Source organism: Rhinopithecus roxellana, chromosome 12 (assembly GCF_007565055.1).
Source record: "Rhinopithecus roxellana isolate Shanxi Qingling chromosome 12, ASM756505v1, whole genome shotgun sequence".
NCBI lineage: Eukaryota > Metazoa > Chordata > Mammalia > Primates > Cercopithecidae > Rhinopithecus > Rhinopithecus roxellana.
This window is the reverse complement of record NC_044560.1, coordinates 23019543-23038007: the sequence shown is the minus strand read 5'-3', so window position 1 is coordinate 23038007 and position 18465 is coordinate 23019543. Positions and strand designations below refer to the sequence as shown.

At 62.9% G+C, this 18465-nt stretch overlaps 2 protein-coding genes across 4 annotated transcripts; one reads left to right on the top strand and one right to left on the bottom strand.

Moving 5' to 3' along the window:
* Window positions 1–3159: 3159 nt before the first annotated feature.
* Window positions 3160–8322, top strand: PERM1 (PPARGC1 and ESRR induced regulator, muscle 1). The gene is given in 5 exon segments (XM_010377171.2): window positions 3160–3241; window positions 4143–6167; window positions 6170–6235; window positions 7667–7792; window positions 8020–8322. Coding segments are annotated over 4 exon segments (2160 nt in total). The 5' UTR covers window positions 3160–3241; window positions 4143–4285; the 3' UTR covers window positions 8106–8322.
* Window positions 8323–8360: 38 nt separating this feature from the next.
* Window positions 8361–17790, bottom strand: PLEKHN1 (pleckstrin homology domain containing N1). 3 transcript variants are annotated; one of them, XM_030942413.1, is made up of 18 exons: window positions 17591–17790; window positions 17407–17506; window positions 17054–17296; window positions 13885–14031; window positions 13707–13787; window positions 13552–13624; window positions 13303–13430; window positions 13101–13232; window positions 12877–12957; window positions 12147–12222; window positions 11871–12007; window positions 11284–11433; window positions 10970–11107; window positions 10656–10796; window positions 10245–10463; window positions 9919–9967; window positions 9660–9841; window positions 9200–9220 (listed from the first exon to the last, which is right to left on the bottom strand). In XM_030942413.1, the coding sequence occupies exons 1-17, from the start codon at window positions 17671–17673 to the stop codon at window positions 9708–9710; spliced, it is 2112 nt and encodes a 703-aa protein (XP_030798273.1). In that variant the 5' UTR covers window positions 17674–17790; the 3' UTR covers window positions 9200–9220; window positions 9660–9707. The 3 variants fall into 3 exon arrangements, with proteins under 3 accessions (XP_030798272.1, XP_010375476.1, XP_030798273.1); XM_030942412.1 differs by having other exon boundaries at window positions 8361–9841; XM_010377174.2 differs by lacking the exon at window positions 17054–17296 and having other exon boundaries at window positions 8361–9841.
* Between the last annotated feature and the right edge of the window lie 675 nt (window positions 17791–18465).

The window sequence follows — 18465 nt, the reverse complement described above, 5'->3', positions numbered from 1 at the left end:
CTTTGGGAGGCCAAGATGGGCAAGTCACTTGAGGTCAGGAGTTTGAGACCCGCCTGGCTAACATGGCAAAACCCCATCTCTACTAAAAATACAAAAATTCTCCCAACATGGTGGCGGGCGCCTGTAGTCCCAGCTACTTGAGAGGCTGAGGCAGGGGAATCACTGGAACCTGGGAGGCAGAGGCTGCAGTGAGCCGAGATGGAGCCACTACACTCCAGCCTGGGCGACAGAGTGGGACTCCATCTCCAACAGCAGATAGATAGTTAAATAAATACTTGAAGTGTATTACGTGTTAATTATACTTCAATAAAGCTATAAAAACTGAAAAGGAGGCCGGGCTTGGCGATGGAGCCTGTGGTCCCAGCTACTCGGAAGGCTGAGGCTGGAGGGATCACTCAAGCCTGGGAGGTCGAGGCTGCAGGGAGCTGGGATCGCGCCACTGCGCGCCAGCCTGGGCGACAGAGTGAAACCCCTGTCTCGCTCCCTGACTGTCTCAAGGTCCAGGGCTGCCACCAGGTCTACGTGGCTTCCAGAAGGGGAGCCTAGCAATCCCCCAAGAAGCGCCCTTCTCGCCCCCTGCCCGCCCAGACGAGGGGCAGGACCTGGGACCCCCTGACCAGGGCAGGAGCCGCAGAGCCAACCCCGTCCGCTGCGCAGTGGCGTCCTGGTGCCCTCTGGTGGCCGCTGGGGGCACAGCATGCCCCGTCCTCCCAGGGGACTCTGCCCCGCAGGCCTGGGGGCTCGTCTCTGCCTCCACGGTAGAACTGGGTTCTTCTTCCTCCCCGGACTGAGGGGTGCTGCTGCCTGAAGTGCAGGGGGGCCCTGGCTATTCCTCATCCTACAGCCGCCCTCCCCCTGCCGCTCCCACCAGGAAGGTTCATGACTGGGCTGGAGCGCAGAGAAGGGCATCCCGCTGAAGCCTCCGGCCAACTCCATTGATAGCTGGTGTGAAAAGGCCTCAGGGTAGAGCCCTTCCCTTCGCCGCCCTAGACCTCCTCCCACAGCTCCCTGCCTTGCCATGGGCCTCCCTGCCTTTCCTGTCTCATCTCGTGATGGTCCACGTGGGGCCTGGATGCCCACCCAGGATGTGGTGCTGGGTCAGCTGGGCGTCCACGTGAAGACAGAGAGGACCCCCATGCCCCCCACCTCCCACCGTCCACAAAAGTCAATGCCAGGTGTGTGGCAGAGCCGAGGATGAAAGGCAACACAATGAAGCTTTTTTTTTTTAAATGAAGGAATAGACCAGGCGTGGTGGCTCATGCTTGTAATCCCAGCACTGTGGGAGGCAGAGACGGGCAGATCACGAGGTCAGGAGATTGAGACCAGCCTGGCTAACACGGTGAAACCCCGTCTCTACTAAAAATACAAAGAAAATTAGCTGGGCATGGTGGCGGGCACCTGTAGTCCCAGCTACTCCGGAGGTTGAGACAGGAGAATGGCGTGAACCTGGGAGGCGGAGCTTGCAGTGAGCCGAGATCGCACCACTGTACTCCAGCCTGGGCGACAGAGCGAGACTCTGTCTCAACAAAAAAAAAAAAAAAAAAAAAAAGAAGAAGAAGAAGGAATAGGCCAGACGCGGTGGCCCACACCTGTAATCCCAGCACTTTGGGAGGCTGAGGTGGGCGGATCACCTGAGGTCAGGAGTTTGAGAGCAGCCTGGGAAACGTGGAGAAACCCCGTCTCTAGTAGAAACACAAAATTAGCTGGGTGTGGTGGCGCCTGTCTGTAATCCCAGCTACTCAGGAGGCTGAGGCAGGAGAATCTCTTCAACCTGGGAGGCAGAGGTTGCAGTGAGCTGAGATTTTGCCATTTCACCTCAGCCTGGGCAACAAGAGTGAAACTCCGTCTCAAACAAACAAGCAAACAAAGGTACCGTTAAGAGGGTGGAAAGTGGAGGCAGAGAGGGAGAAGATTCCCCAGTACAAGAGTTCAATGAAGAGCTTGTCCAAAGGAGGAGGCACAGGGAGGCAGCCAAAGCTGAGAGGCGCCGCCCAGAAGCAGACGTGCAGCTCCTGCAAAACTCCAGCCTGGAGCACGGCCACACAGCCGCCTGGCAAATGGGGCGGCACCTTCTGACACTGACCCCACGCGTCCTGGAAATGCGAGAGGTTTGCTGAAAGGAGTGTTCCCAGACATTCACAGCCACACCGCGTGTGGTAGCTGCAAACTGGAAATGACCCACATCACCACCCACGGGAAAAGGCGCAGCCGCGGGGGGCATTCACGCAGGACAGCCTCGTCCGCTCGGGCAGTCGCCCACAGCCCTCATGGCAGCTGTCTCCAGAGCGCAGCGTGGACCCGAGGACGCAGACGCAGAAAGGGATGCAGGGTGCGATTTAACTTGTGAAAGCTCAAGTCAGGCTGGCCCTGGGTGGCGGGACACCTTGTCCTGCGGCCTTGTGGCAGCTACTTTCTGGAAAAGCATCGTGTGGCACCAAGCATGCACTTTCCGCATGCCCAGCTCTCACTGCCACCCCTCACAGTGCAGGCACCAGTCTCCTAGTCCTGTGCCCTGGACTCCCAGGAACTTCCGGGTCCAAAACCCCTCCTTAGAGAGGTCTCTGACCCCCCCAGTCACCCCTCTCCCTACTTCTTTCTCAGGAGTGCTGCCATTGGAGCTGAGCTTATCTGCCTGTTAGATTGGATGTTTATTGTTGGATCTCTTGCCCTGTATTCTTGTCCCCTGGCTCAGAACCTGCCTGGGAATGGGCACCGTGAACCCCAAGGTCAGGACAGCCTGGAGGGTGCAGCTGAGCAGAGCTGGGCATGGGGACACCTGACCCTGACACTCCCTGGCTGTGTGGCTATGCAGGCCACTCACCTTCACATGAGTCCTGGAGGTCAGGACAGGGAGGCACAAGCCCTGGCCAGGACACAGAGGCCATCTCAAAAGCAGGCCAGGAACATTCCAGGGGTGGCAGGGAGGGCAGGTCTGAGGTTTCACTGTGGGTGGCGGAAGCACGGGAACTGAGTGGTGCTGCCTGCTGGTCAGCATCCTCCGGCCTGTGTCTGACCTCACCTTGGCCCAGCCCCGTGCCAGGAGTCGTTCTCACATACTGTAGCTGGAGGGCCCTCAAATGCCATCTATTTGTGGCCTGGACCCTGATGGCTGGCACAAGTCACGTGTGACCACAGGGACGCGGTATTTTTGGCACAGGGGGTGGAGCCTGTGCAGCCAGCCTAGCACCATGCCGCCCTGGGATGGGCAGCTCAGACACCCAGCTTGGCCGCCGGGACCCAGGTAGGACATGGTCAGCTGCTTGCTCCTGACCCAAGGGGTCCCAATGGCAACAACCCCCACAGAGGCTTCTCAAGAGACCAGAGAGGAGGGCGAAGGTCAGTGGGAGGCAAGCCACTGTCCCTGGCCTCCGTCTCAGGACTCTGTCCCTGCCAAAGGGACTTCCCCCTCCCTGGATCCAGAGGGGCTGACCTGAGGCCGAGGGCAGCCCCCTCTAGGGGTAGACCCCACAGCTGGCTAGGCTCTTCCTGCTTCTCTGAGATGGGGCAAAGGAGGGCACCCTGAGCAGCCAGGCAGGCCTGGGTTGTGCTGCAGACCTCGAGGACGGCCCGAGGTGGTTGCTGGGTCAAGAGACCCATCGCACCCTTCACCTCCTGCCCAGGCTCTCTCTGCTGACCGGGGCCAGCTCTGGTGAGCACCACTGGGAGCTCAGAGAATAGCCTGGCCCAGCCAATGCGATCGGAAGGTCATCACCGAGGGCTGGGCACCTGCTGGGCCCTGCAATCCTCTCCTGTGGCCGGCTGCCAGCTGGGGTGCCCTGGGATGGGCCAGGGCTGCCCATCCCCCGAGCGCACGGGTCCCATTGGGTGGACCCTGAAAGGTGCTTTGCCGTGTAAAGACAGCTCTGGCAGAAGGTGGAGGAAGTGAGGCCGCCCCAGCTAAGGTGTGATAGGAAACTGAGCATTCGAACCTGAGGACGGCTGGTTTTATAACTTCACTGGTAGAAAATCATCCTAGATTCTAGGAATGTAACACACTATGTAATGTAATCATCACACAGGTATCACTGGGGGTGCGTTGGGAACTAGGGTCATGGGAGCTGGGGATCTTCTAACTTGGAAATTGTCACCACTACGTGTGAAGGAAGCGCGGCCCTCCCCTCGAGATGTTCTCTTCCTTTCAGGGCCCAGATGGAGCCCCGAGGCGGTGGAACCCCCGAGTCTCATGTGGCAGGAGCTGCATGTGCAGGGTAGTGCCTGGGGCCTGAACCCACGAAGACCCCACCGGACCCATTCTGCCACCCTCCAGTGCCTCTGCTGACCCCACATGGAAAATTTCCAGTATAGCGTCCAGCTGAGTGACCAGGACTGGGCTGAGTTCTCAGCCACCGCCGATGAGTGTGGCCTCCTGCAGGCTGGCCTGGCCTCTGGGGACGAGCCCTTGTCCAGTGACATTGACCAAGGGGACAGCAGTGGCAGCAGTCCCCCCAGGCCCCCGCCTCTCCCAACTGGGCAGCCAGCTGCAGGAGGGCGGAGCTGGCGGGGCTGCGAGGAGGAGGACGTGGCCACACAGCAGCTGGTCAGCAGGTCTCTATGTGAGCCTGTCTTGGCCCTGGGGACCGGTCAGCAGACACCCAGCACGTCCACACGGGCAGAGGCTCCACCGTCCCTCGGCCCCGGCACCAGCCCTCCCTGCCAGTGCTCATCCTGCCCTGGTCCGGCGTCTTCTGGAGACCAGATGCACAGACTTCTGCAGGGCCCTGCCCCACGGCCTCCTGGTGAGCCCCCTCGGAGTCCCGAGTCCCCTGGCCACAGCACTGGCTCCCACAGGCCCCCCGATAGCCCTGGAGGCCCAGCACGGAGCCCCAGCCGAAAGAAGAGGCGAGCTGTGGGTGCCAAGGGGGGTGGGCACGCAGGAGCCTCTACTTCTGCCCAGACGGGCTCTCCGCTGCTCCCTGCGGCCAGTCCTGAGACGGCAAAGCTGACGGCCAAAGCCAGGCAGGAGGAGCTGGGGCTAGGCCCTATAGGAGCTCCTGAGCCAGGGCCAGATTTGGGCCTATCTACACTTGTCCCTGTGACTGAGCAAGGCACAGACCAGATCAGAGCCCCTCCCCGAGCTGAGCTGCACACGGTGTCCACACCTGTCCAGGAAGCCCACCCAGATGTCTCAAGGGCTAAGTCAGACATGGCTGTGTCCACACCTGCCTCCGAGCCTCAACCTGACACGGCTGTGTCTACACTGGCTTCTGAGCCTCAGTCCAGTGTGGCCCCGTCTACACCCATCTCCAAGCTGCAACCTGACACGGACATGGCTGTGTCCACACCTGTCTCCGAGCATGGCCTGGACATGGCCTTGCCGACAGCAGGCCCAGTGGCTAAGCTAGAGGTGGCTTCATCTCCACCTGTCTCAGAGGCTGTGCCGAGGATGACCGAGTCTGGCGGGCTTGTGTCTACCCCTGTTCCCACAGCTGACGTCGCTGGCCCCGCCTGGTCTCCCACCCGCAGAGCTGGGCCTGATGTGGAGACGGAGGTTGTTGTGTCTGCGCTCTCAGCAGGGGCCCCTGGACACCGCTCTGGGGAGCCCGCACCGGGTCTCACCCAAGTCCCCAAGAAGAAGAAAGTGCGCTTCTCCGTGGCTGGGCCTGGCCCCAACAAGCCAGGCTCAGGAGAGGCCTCAGGCCTGGCCCTATCGGCCACAGCCAGGCCCTCAGCCCCCCAGACAGCAACTGGGGGCCACGGGGGGCCCGGAGCCTGGGATGCTGTGGCCGTCGGGCCCCGGCCCCACCAGCCTCGGATCCTCAAGCACCTGCCTCGCCCCCCTCCCTCTGCCGTGATGAGGGCTGGGCCCGGGTGCAGCTTTGCCGTGACCCTCCCGGAGGCCTATGAGTTCTTCTTCTGTGACACCATCGAGGAGGACCAGGATGCTGAGGCGGCAGCGGCCGGTCAGGATCCGGCAGGCATCCAGTGGCCAGACATGTGTGAATTCTTCTTCCAAGACACGGGAGCCCAGAGGCCAAGGCAGCGGGGGGCCCCGGCGCCACTCCCAAGAGCTGATCCTGTACCGGCCCCCGTACCTGGAGACCCTGTGCCCATCTCCATCCCTGAAGTCTATGAACATTTCTTCAGGGAGGACAGGCTGGAGGGCGTGCTGGCGCCGGCTGTCCTGCCCCAGCTGCAGGCCCTGGAGCCTCCCAGGTCGGCCTTCCAGGGGGCGGGCCAGAGACCCCCCTCAAGCCAGCCGCAGCAGAGCGGCTCCACCTGGCTCTTAGGCGGGCAGGTACGTGCTCTCGGATGCCTGTCCAGGTCCCAGGCAAACACTGTCCAGGGAGCTTGCCGGGGAGGGGGCCACTGCGGGGGGGCAGGACAGACATGTCCTAGGGTGGATGTGTCTGGGACAGGCGGTTCCCAGGGCCGGCGTGTGCGGGGCAGGCAGTTCCTGGGGTTGGGGGGGGCAGGCAGTTCCCGGGGTTGGGGTGGGGGAGGCGGTTCCTGGGGCGGGCATGTGCGGGGCAGGCGGTTCCCGGGGTTGGTGGTGGGGGGAGGCGGTTCCTGGGGTTGGGGGGCAGGCAGTTCCCGGGGTTGGGGTGGAGGAGGCGGTTCCTGGGGCGGGCATGTGCGGGGCAGGCGGTTCCCGGGGTTGGTGGTGGGGGGAGGCGGTTCCTGGGGTGGGCATGTGCGGGGCAGGCAGTTCCCGGGGTTGGGGGTCAGGCGGTTCCCGGGATTGGGGGGGGCAGGCAGTTCCCGGGATTGGGGGGGCAGGCGGTTCCCGGGGTTGGGGAGGGCAGGCGGTTCCCGGGATTGGGGGGGCAGGCGGTTCCCGGGGTTGGGGAGGGCAGGCGGTTCCCGGGATTGGGGGGGCAGGCGGTTCCCGGGGTTGGGGAGGGCAGGCGGTTCCTGGGATTGGGGGGGCAGGCGGTTCCCGGGGTTGGGGAGGGCAGGCGGTTCCCGGGATTGCGGGGGCAGGCAGTTCCCGGGATTGGGGGGCAGGCAGTTCCCGGGGTTGGGGAGGGCAGGCGGTTCCCAGGGTTGGTGGTGGGGGCAGGCAGTTCCCGGGATTGGGGAGGGCAGGCGGTTCCCGGGATTGGGGGGGCAGGCGGTTCCCGGGATTGCGGGGGCAGGCAGTTCCCGGGATTGGGGGGCAGGCAGTTCCCGGGGTTGGGGAGGGCAGGCGGTTCCCAGGGTTGGTGGTGGGGGCAGGCAGTTCCCGGGATTAGGGGGGCAGGCGGTTCCCGGGGTTGGGGAGGGCAGGCGGTTCCCGGGGTTGGGGGTCAGGCGGTTCCCGGGATTGGGGGGGCAGGCGGTTCCCGGGGTTGGGGGGGCAGGCGGTTCCTGGGATTGGGGCAGGGCAGGCAGTTCCCGGGGTTGGGGGTCAGGTGGTTCCCGGGATTGCGAGGGCAGGCAGTTCCCGGGATTGGGGGGCAGGCAGTTCCCGGGGTTGGGGAGGGCAGGCGGTTCCCAGGGTTGGTGGTGGGGCAGGCAGTTCCCGGGGTTGGGGGGCAGGCAGTTCCCGGGGTTGGTGGTGGGGGCAGGCAGTTCCCGGGGTTGGGGGGCAGGCAGTTCCCGGGGTTGGTGGTGGGGGGAGGCAGTTCCCGGGATTAGGGGGGCGGGCGGTTCCCGGGGTTGGGGCGGGGCAGGCAGTTCCGGGGCGGGCATGTGCGGGGCCGTCTCTAAGCGCAGCTGTGGGGCTGACGGTGAGCTTCTCTCCTAGCGGAGCTCCGGGGGCCTGTCCCGTCATTTGCCTTCAGCCAGAATGACATGTGCCTGGTGTTTGTAGCCCTTGCCACTTGGGCTGTGAGGACGTCAGATCTGCATACCCCAGACGCTTGGAAAACAGGTTCGGGTGCTGGGGGCAGAGGGAGCTGTGCCTAGAAGCCAGACCGAGGGGCACTGGCAGGACGAGGGGTGCATGGGGGCCCCAGGGCTCTCCCCTGACCTGCTTCTCCCAGGCTGAGCTGCGGCCCTGGCCGCACCGGCCTAGCCCGCCCTTTGAGGGCTGGGTCTTGCAGGCAGACGGTGCTCACAGCCAAGCTGGCCCTCAGGAGACCCTTGCTTCTCTTGCAGTCTTGCTGGCCAACATCGGCACCATCTCTGCCATCCGCTACTTCCGCCGGCAGGTGGGGCAAGAGCGCCACAGCCCCAGCTCCTAGGAGCCAGGCCTGGGCCAGGGAGATGCGGGATGAGGAGACGACCACAGGCACCCAGGACGGGATGAGGTGCCACCCTTGCCCGAGCCCTCTGACCCCTGTCTTCTACGGTGTCCAGGAGGGGGGCGTGTCCTGGTGCTGCTCCTTGGGACTCACCTGAGGATCCAGCCAGTGGCCACGGCCACTCCCCACGCCTGGGAGGGAAGGTGCTAAAGTCTGGGTGGGTGGAGGGAGGCAGGTGGCTGGATAGGAGGGTGGCCAGATCCACAGATGAGAACACAGGGCATTCGGTTAATTTCAGACATGCAATAGTGGGGAGGTCATTTTACTAAGAAGTCATTTGTTTATCTGAAATCACATTTAACCACACCCTGCATTTCTTCTGGGATGCAGTGGGGGCTGAGTGGCAGGACAGGACTTGGACCCTGGAGGGGTCTGAGCAGCGAGAGGCTCTGGCTGGAGCTCTGGGCAAACGGAGGGGCGAGGACACAGGGTGGCCTCAAAGAGGGATTGGGCAGCCTCCTCACAGGTGGGCTGGGCTGCCAAGGGCTCCAAGGCCCATCACTCTTGATCCTCAAGGGACTGTGGCCAAGGCCTCCCTGAGCTCTGGCCTGAGACAGTGAAGGCAGCCCAGCGGCCCCTGCAGGGTGGGGGTCTGTGGCAGAGCTGCGAGCCCCTCCCTGGGAAGCCCTGGGTGCAGGTGCAGAGGGAGAATTTGGCGGCATCAGATGGAGGGCTGGGCTCCTGGGGGCTCCTGGGGGCTCCTGTGGGGCAGCTGGGGGCCCACAGCCAAGGGGAGTCAGAGACCAGTTGGGAAGGTCCGTGAGGGGCCGAAGGTGGCAGAGGAAGGGGGCTGCCTGGCTGGGTGCCAGGTGGGGGTCCCCAGGTGGGGGTCCTGCCAAGGCAGTGTGTGCAGGGTCCTCAAGACTGTGGGAGACCCCGGCTGCTGAGCAGAGAACACGCGTACGCGGCACCAATAAAATTCTTTCTTTTCTTTTTCTTTCTTCTTTTTCTCATTCTCTCTCTCTCTTTCCTTCTCTTCTTCTCTCTCTTCTCTCTTTTCTCTTTTCTCTTTTTGTTCTTTCTGGTCCGGTGGCGTCAGCATCTCCCGTGCTGCCCTATGGCGCATGCCCAGGCCATGCAAGACCCCACCCGCCCTCCTCCTTGGGACACTCTGGCCAGTGCTCCTCACACCTTGCTGACCTGTAACCCTCATGCCCTCTGACCTCACATCCTCTGACCCTGCAGACCTTTCTCTTTCCTCTGACCTTCACGCCCATGCCACCCTCCCACTCCCAGTGAGTCTCCTCCCTGACTCCTGGCGAGCTGAGCTGAGGGCTGACCCTGTGGATGGCCAGGACCTCCCTGACCTGTGACCCACCTCGCCAGCCAGGGCATCCTTGGGGTGAGCCCTTCTTGCCCCTCCCTGCCCCAGCTGCTGGCACTGAGGAGCAGGAGCCAAGGGACAGGCTCTGAACTCAGGGCCCCGGAGACCCCCCCATCACACTGGGTTCAGACCCTGACTTGTAATTTGAAGTGGGTTAGAGGGGCGGGTACCCTGGAGCTTGGTGAGGGTGGTCCTGAGAGCCGGCCTCACCGTGGCCATCAGATCCACTGCACAAGACCTGCACTGGCCTCAGGCCCTCCAAGCTGGGGGCACTTCCGGTGGGAGGAAGACAAAGTCTCGTCCCAGAGGTGGTCATAGCCGGGGCCCTGGCTCCTCCTGGAGGACCAGCCATCTAGTAGGGAAGGCAGAGATGTGTCAGCCTGTGGGAGGCAACAGGCACTCACCCCAGGAGGCAGGACCCTCACTCACCTGTCAGAGGCAGCTGGGGTTCAGGCAAACCTTCCCTGGCAGAGGAGACCTGGGAACCCCAAACTGCAAGTCTGAGAGCCAGGTACAGCCCCAGGCAGGGAGCTTGGTCGATGTGCAGACCCCCACCCCCCGGGTTGGCATCACCCACGTCCCCCTGCTCTCCCTCCCCAGTCCCGTCTCCCCACCTCCCTGCTGGCCCCCTTGGTCTCCATCTGCCCCCGTCCTCCTGTTTCCCTCCCTGCTCCCTCAGAGTCCCAGGAGGCCCCACACTAGCGCCCCCAGCACCCCGGAGCGCAGGGCACACTGGCGTGGGGACTGCTACTCACAAGCTGAGGCGAGTCTGGGGGCTGCGGCTCCCCATCCTTGGCTGAGCCCCGCTGTCTCTGAGAGGCTCTGGACTGCAGAACTCCCTTCTTGGAGAGCAAGTGGGGGCCAGTGGGGCCGGAGGAGCTGGAGCCGGGGTCAGAGGCAGGCACAGACACAGGCACCAAGGGGAGTGGGCTCAAGGGCACAGGTCCAGGTGAGCTCTGCATGGCACTGAGGAACTGCCAGGAGAGCCTGGGCTGGGACCTCAGTGGCATCCAGGGACCCCCAGAACCTCAACCTCCCATCAGAGCCTGAACAGACCTCAGGCTCGGGGCAGCCCCAGACCCCAGGCCGAGAGGCACGGTCTAGACCTCCCCAACCTCAGGCTGCAGGCACCTCCCGCCCTTTCTGTCGCCCAGCAGGGGCCTGACCTCCTCCAGGCCCCGGACATCGGTGACCCTGCGGTGGGAGGTGGCGGGTGGGGTGTAGGGGTCAGCATAGAGGGGAGAGTGTGATGTTTCCGAAGCGTGGTCAGGGGCGTCTGGGCTGTTCTCCAGGCTCAGCCTGTTCAGCTGCAGGGCAGAGGTGGGAGAGATGGGCTTCTCGGCTAGAAGCAGCCTAGGCCACCCCTTCTCTGTGCAAGACACCTCTGGGTGGCTCCAGGACAACTAGGCCCAGAGACAGAGGCCAGTGGTGCGGAATGGTGGGAACCAGGCCAGGGGCTGGGTGGGTGTGCTGGGCCCACCTGGGTCAGGTCCAGGTGCAGTGGGGTGGCAGGGCCGCGGCCCTCTGCCCGGGCCTTGCTCCTGGGTGACCGGCTGCTGCTACGTCTCAGCTCAGTCCTCCGTCGGCCAACGCTGGTGCGGTCAGAGTTGGCCTGGTCCTGTGGGGACCACAAACCTTCCACAGAGAGCCCTTTGGCCCCTCTCCTGTGCAACTCTCTGAGGCTGCAAGGGGCTCCTTCCAGTCTTGAGTTCCCCTGAGGAACCAGGGTCCCCAACACACACTTACCTGACAGTCTTTTGCCCCACTTTTGTCTGCCACCCCGTAAGCACTCACCGGTGTGTGCTGGGAGGAGCAGCCCACGGTGGATGGCACTGAGGACTCAGGCAAGGAGTGGCTGGTGCGTGTGGAGGGGGGCACCAGGCACCCCGAGTCCCAGCTGGTCCGTCCGCCTGAGGACAGTGAGCCTCGGCCGCTGCCTGTAACCTGGGTGGGCAGTGAGTGGGGGTGAGCGAGGGCTGGACCCCCTCCCCACCTGCCCCTGCCTGGACCTACCCTGCTGCCCCCGCTTTTTTCTTTTTGGGACAGAGTCTTGTTCTGTCTCCCAGGCTGAAGTACAGTGGCACAATCTCGGCTCACTGCAACCTCTGCTTCCTGGGTCAAGCGATTCTCGTGCCTCAGCCTCCTGAGTAGCTGGGATTACAGGGATGCGTCACCACGCCTGGCTAATGCTTTTTGTATTTTTAATAGAGATGGGTTTCTCCATGTTGGCCAGGGTGATCTCGAACTCCTGACCTCAAATGATCGGCCCGCCTCAGCCTCCTAAAGTGCTGGGATTACAGGCATGAGCCACCGCGCCTGGTCTGCTGCCCCGTTTTTACCACTGCCCAGGACCTGGGCTGTGGGGCCTGCTGATGCCTCACCTGCAGCCCTGGGAAGCTCTTGGCGCCAGGCAGCGGTGGGGCCCCCTCCCTGTGGGTGACGGCACGAAGGCACAGCAGCCAGTGGCTGTAGTCCTCGTAGCTGGCGCACACCACGCGGATGGTGTTGATGAGGGGGCCTGGCACACAGATGCTGTGAGGGGCTGGCAGGGTGGGGTGTACCCCTCAGAGCCCCCACTAAAGAGCCAGGTGTCCCTCAGGCTCCCGCCCCACCATGGCCTGGCCAGGCAAGAGGCAGAACTGGGGTCAGGACCCCACCTTCGATCAGGAAGGAGTGGATCTGCTTCTCCTTCTCCTCCAGGTTGATGTGGACCGCACGGAGTGGGAGCTCCCCCTGCGGGGGCGGAGACTGAGGGCCAGGCCTTTGTGGGGGCAGCCCCAGGGCCCTGCCTGGCTTCATCCCACCCTCGTGCCCTCCAGAGCTTGGCTGGGTACTTGGAGAGCTGGGCACCGAGGCCACCATCCTGAGGGAGGCCAGTGGGTCCTGTCTGTCCTGGGGCCACTGCTAACCCTGGTCGGGGGGCAGACACACAAAGCCACAGGACTGGCCTCCTGAGGTCCCCAGAGAGGAAGTTGGGCCGGGGGAACCACAGGGAGGGCCCTGTGTTTGTTCCTCAGTGATTGACGGTTACCATGAGTGCACACCCCCTTCCTGGTGCCCGCCCTGGAGGACACAGGCACACACACGAGTGCACACACACCCCTCACGGGCAGGCACACACGACGGAGTCCCTGGGAGGGGCTCTCAGCCCCATGCTGCCTGCCCCAGGGTGACGGTCAAGAACCTCAGGGTGAGAACCTCAGGGCGGGCAGGGGCTCCTCCACGTCACAGGGGAGACCAGACTGACCAGGACTGCGGGCTGGGTGGGCAGGGCCTTGCTCTCTGTCTCAACAGGCCCCGAAATACAGGTTCCTCCTGCATGGCCGCCCCCTTCCACCCTCACACAGGTGCCTCCCTGGGGCGGGCCCTCAGTGAGGAGGGGCCCACCTTGAAGCAAAGCCCGTCCAGCTCCTCGGAGAAAATGGCCAGGGACGTTGGGTACAGGACCAAGAGCCGGTCCCACTGCTCCTGAGTAGAGGGCGTCAAACGATATGGGGGCTGAGCTGCTGTGCACCCAGGGCCAGTCCCTGCCCTGCCCAGCACCCTGCACCCCTCCCATCCCCCTACAGCCCCATGCACCTCCCACCCAGCCCCATGCACCTCCCACCCACCTGTGCGGGCAGGTGCTGCAGCTTGACCCTCGAGGCACAGACAGCACTGCCGCCGGGTTCGTGCCCTGATGCTGTCTGCAGCCGAGTTAGGCGGCGTTGCAGAGTCCAGGGGAGCTCGTCTCCACAGGACCCCTGTGAGGAGGAGGTCAGAGCAGGCTGCGAGGATCTGGGTGGGGAGGGGCGTGGGGTCCCTGGCACTGACCTGTGGGGGTGCCGAGTGGCAGTGTTGCAGCCCCCCAAGGAGGGCCGTCTGCTTCTCCAGGTGGTAAAGCCAGCGGTCCAGCTCGGCTCGGCTGGGGCAGAGCACCAGGAGGGGTGCGGGCAGCGGGCCTGTGGGCAGGGCAGAGAGGGCACACACATACACACACATGCCCCGCAGCCCACAGGGCAGGCCCCTCTCCAAGTCCTGGGTCACGAGTGCCTCTGGGGGCCCGGGGAGCATCCCAAACACCTGTGATCTGGAAGGCGTGCTCTCGGGACCCCTCCAGCAGGCAGACGCTCAGCTCCGTCAGTGGTAACAGCCCCTGCCAGGCACAGGGTAGGCGCTTCAGGGATCCATGGAGAGAAGGGTGGCCACGGCCCCACCCCCACTGCCCACTGCCTCACCTGAAAGGTGAGTCCTTCCGAGCCGTGGGCCTGGAAGTACAGGTGGGCGGGGAACAGCTCCAGGTAGCAGTCGCTGACATCCTGTGCGGGCAGCAGGGTCGTCAGTACAGGGTCTGGGGAGCCCCGGGCTGGTGGGGATGCTGCACCCGGCGCGTGCCCCACCTGACCCGGCCCCCACCTGGCTGTGCTGGAACCGCAGCTGGACCTTGGCATAATGTACAACCTTTCCCAGGTTCCTCACAGGTACCCTCCGCCGCGCCTTCTTGAACACACTCAGGAACGGCTGCTCCAGGTTTTCTCGCTGGTTCTCCAGGTCCAGGATGTCCTAGGAGGAGCAGCACTCAGGGGAGGGGGCCTTGCCTGGGTCCCCCACCCCCTCCGCTGGCATCCACACAGCTACAGGACTATAGGCATGGTCTGCCTGTGCACAGCCACCCAACACATATGTGAAGAACAGCCTCCCCCAGGCATAGAATCTGCACACTCAGCCTCTCCACAGGAAAACAGTCATGGCAGAATTTACACACACACGTGCATACATATATGCATACATGCACATTTGCGTACACGTACATGCACACACACCTGATACGTGCACATACAGGCAACATGCTTGTATCCATATATGTGCACACACATGTACACATGCATACACACACATATGCATACACATATACCTAGACACATACATGCCACACAATAGACACGTACAGATGCATACACACATGTACACACACGTACACACACATTCACGCATATGCATGGATACACACGTGCACACATAATGCACTTGCACACATACACACAGATGCATACATGTCCACACACAGAGAAATACACCAAAACACACATGTATACACGTCATGTGCACACATACACATGTGCACACACATATACACATGTACACACACATGCATGCACTGCACACATACACATGTACACATGCGCACACATGCACACGTGCACACCTATACACACGTGTATGCACATGCACGCATATGCATACACACATGCACATGTACACTTCACACACATGCACACACGTGCATACATGCATACACATCCACACACAAATACACCAACACACACATATACACATACACACGTGCATACACGTGTGCACACGCACATACACGCACATGCATACGCACACACATGCATGCACACATACACAGTGCACAAATACGTGCACACACACGCACATATACACATGTGCATACACACGCACACATACACACTTGTGCACACACGTCCGTGCATACACACACACACAGACACACTTCCCCACACAGAGCTGCCTGGTCTAGTGGTAGAGATGGTGAGATTTGAACTCAGTGGATTAAATCCTATCTTCATTATTTCCTAAGCTGTGTAACATGTCTTTGGTTATTCAACCTCTGAAGACTTGTTAGAAGAATTTGGAGGTGTCTGGGTAACACTCAAAACCCTTCCACGTCTCCAATATTGGCTGGTGAACGTTTAACACCTGGTTCTACAAAAAACAGACACAGAAACACACCACTGCCCTGATTTGTAACGTTTGCCGATTTCCTCGGTGTCAATGTTCTCACCGCCGCCCATTTCCAGCCCCCAGCCTGAAAGATGTGAGGAGATTTCTGGGGTCGATCCCCTGAGTGTGTCCTGGCCGCCTGCTCAGGTGACAGCCAGGTCCTGGCAGTGCCCTGAGGGGTCAGACCCATGCTCTCCGGCCACTGCATGTGCTCTTCCCGCTTTGGGGACTGCTTAGCCCCGACCCACTTCCTTACCCGCTTGGCAGCTTTGCTCAGACATCACCTGCTCCAAGAGGTCCTTTTCTGAAACTGCACCCATCCCCTCTGTTTTTCTCCTTAGCACCAACCCCACCCTTCTCACTGGATCTTCTATTTATTTGCCCCGTCGTCTGTCTCTGCCGTGGGAATGGGAGCACTGTGAGAACAGGGGTTGTCTATTCCGTTCACTTCTGTGTCCCCAGAGCCTAAGACAGGGCCTGGGATGTGCTGTGGGTATCACTGCATGTGCTGAGAGGGAGGGGAATCCACATCCATGCCACATTTAGCCAATCCTGGCACACACAGTCAGTCCTCTACAAATGCAGGCTTTGATCATCAGGCTAGAGATCAGAAAGGGGACGGGTGTGAACCTGGGGCTGGAGAGCTCTGTGATCCACAGGCTCAGGGGCAAGTGGGAAGGTGTCCTGCTCCCTCTAGGAGCTGGCAAGGGCTAAATGCAGTGCCGCTGTGCCCTGGCCAAGCTTAGCTGCCCATGAGCAGGCCCAGGAATGTGAACAGACAGACACATAGGCTTTCCCGGCCTCCTGCCACTGGGTGGGGCCTCCTGTACCCACACCCAGCGTGGGAACTGATGCCGGGTAGGCACCCATGAAAAATAGGCCACAGACCAGGAAGGGCCACACAGCTAGCCCTGCAGCCCAGCTCAGCCTCGGGGCCCCGGGGAGGACTCAGCTTGGAGCCGTGGCAGAGCCAGCTCACAGCACTGGGTGCAGAGCCCAGGCACAGGGCAGAGGAGCACTGGCTCCAGGACTGGCCCTGAGCTCCTCCCCCAGCCCCATTTCCTGAGGCTCAGCAGGTTCCCTCTCTGGCTATCATGTCTTGGCAAGGGAGGACCACTAGGGCCACCCACCACACCTCATAGGACCCCACCAGGGTCCCACTGCATGTCCTGGGCCTGGACAGAGAGAGTGGCGTCTGAGATGCAGCCAAAGGGACCCCACCCCTAGGCCAGCCTGGCTCCCTCTCCCTGCCCACTGCTCTGAGGCAGTGTGGTTTCCGAAACCAGCACCTGTTGTCTGCAAGGAACCCTGAAACTCCGGAGGTCAGGAGAGGGTATGGCACGAGCCTCCTGCCTGGTGGGGGCATGTTGGCAACGGGGTCTGCACGGCCACACTAGCTGCTGGACCTAGGAGTGCAGGGCAGGGGTCCTCTCCCCTAGACGCTCCTAGGGCCTGCACATAGCATCCAGGCTGCCTGACAGGGGTGCAGTGGGGGTTCCTGTCTGCCCTGAAGCCCAGGTTCCTCCTCCTGTTCCCTCAACCCAGCACCAGGCACATCTGAAAGGGGCTGGGCATCTACCCTGTGAAGACCCTTAGTCCTACGGGGCCTGGGCGGAGGGATGGGCATGGGGGTGGTCTTCTGCTCCTTCCACGGAGAGGTGGCCTAGTGTGTGCTTGGGAGATGCCTCCTTGCTGCGTGGCCTTGGCAGGCTGGGAGGAGGCCGGTGCGTGCACAGAGGGGTTTCTGTGGACGGGGCGGCCGTACCCAGCAGCAGCTTCCTGCGGGACACCCAGGGAGAAACAGGCCGCGTAGGTGGCCGGCTGGCTCACTGCTCACCTGAGGCTCCTTACTGTCAAGTGGCACTACCAGCACGACCCCGAGCCCCACTGCAGCGACAGAGACGCGTGCGCCGGTCCCCTGCGGGAGGAGGTCCCGGGAGGCCCCGCCCGCGGCCCGCCCCGCCCACCTCGCTCCCGACTGACTCAGTCCTGCGTCGCGGTTTCGCTCTCCGCTCAGACTTTCGGCCGGATGAGCTCCCCAGGGCGGGGCAGTCAGCGTCCGCTCCTCACCTAAGGGGGTCTGAATTCCCCCGGGCCGAGGGGAAGACCCCGAGCTGCACGGACACGCGGCACACACGCGCGGGCAGAGCCACGCTCCCAGACCCCAGCCACCGCGCGCGCCGCGCTCACCGCGCCCGGGATGTAGTGGAAAAGCTTGTTGGCGGCGGCGTCCCCGCTTCGAGCAGCCTCGGGACCCAGCAGGCCAGCCGGCATCCGTGCGCCGTCCTCTCTGGGGACAAGGCAAGGGAGCTCGTGGCCCCAGAGCGGGTGGGGGAGCCCTGCGCCCAGGTGGCCGCACCCACACCCCGCTCACCTGTTTCCCTTCAGTGAGGGCTTTCTAGAGAAGGAGGCCCGGAGCCTCCTGGGGGCCTGAGGCACACAGTGGCTGTTCCCCATGGCCAGAGTCGTGCAGGTCGGCAAGTCTGGGTCCCTGTCCACAGCCTCCTGCCCCCACCTCCCACAGGCAGGCGGGGCTCTGGGACGTCCCGCCCGTCACCCAGGGCTGGGCAGGGGTGGAGCCTTTCTGGAAGAGGCCTGGCCCCTACCTGAGCCGTCCAGGTCTCTGCCCTGGGCCCTCCACACCGAGAGGCCAGCCTTGGGACCATCTCCCCTCTGGCCCAGACAAGGCCTCCAGTGTGCAAGAGGTACCCCACTTGCCTGTGCTCAGGCTTTGTGAACTCGGGGCCACCTTCCAGCACCCCTCCAACAGCATGCACACACATCCTGTTTCCATCTAAACCCTGGCCGGCCTGAGTCACCAGTGACTGCAGGGAGGGCTGAGGCAGGAATTCCAGCATAAGAGACAGCGGCCAGAGCCACCCCAGCTTCCCCTCCTGCCTGGGCCCCCTCACCACAGACCCATCAGGGTCCTCAAAGCTTAAGGGGACTCTGGAAGGCCACATGCCACCTCGGCAGCCAGGACAGTCAGCATACACAGGGTCAGTGCTGTCCTCCCAGCCGCACCCCCAGAGCCCAAGACGTGGCGGGGACCTCAGCCTCAGGACCCAGCCCAGGCAAACCCCACCTACAGCGGGAGGCTGGTCCACAGGGACTCCATGGCCCCCACCCTCCCTGGATGCCCAGCTCTGCCTTGCTGGCCCCAGACACCGGTGCAGCATCTCAGGCCACCCGCCCACACCCCTCACCCTGGACCCCCAGATGGGACCCAAAGTTGCGCAGCTGCCCCAC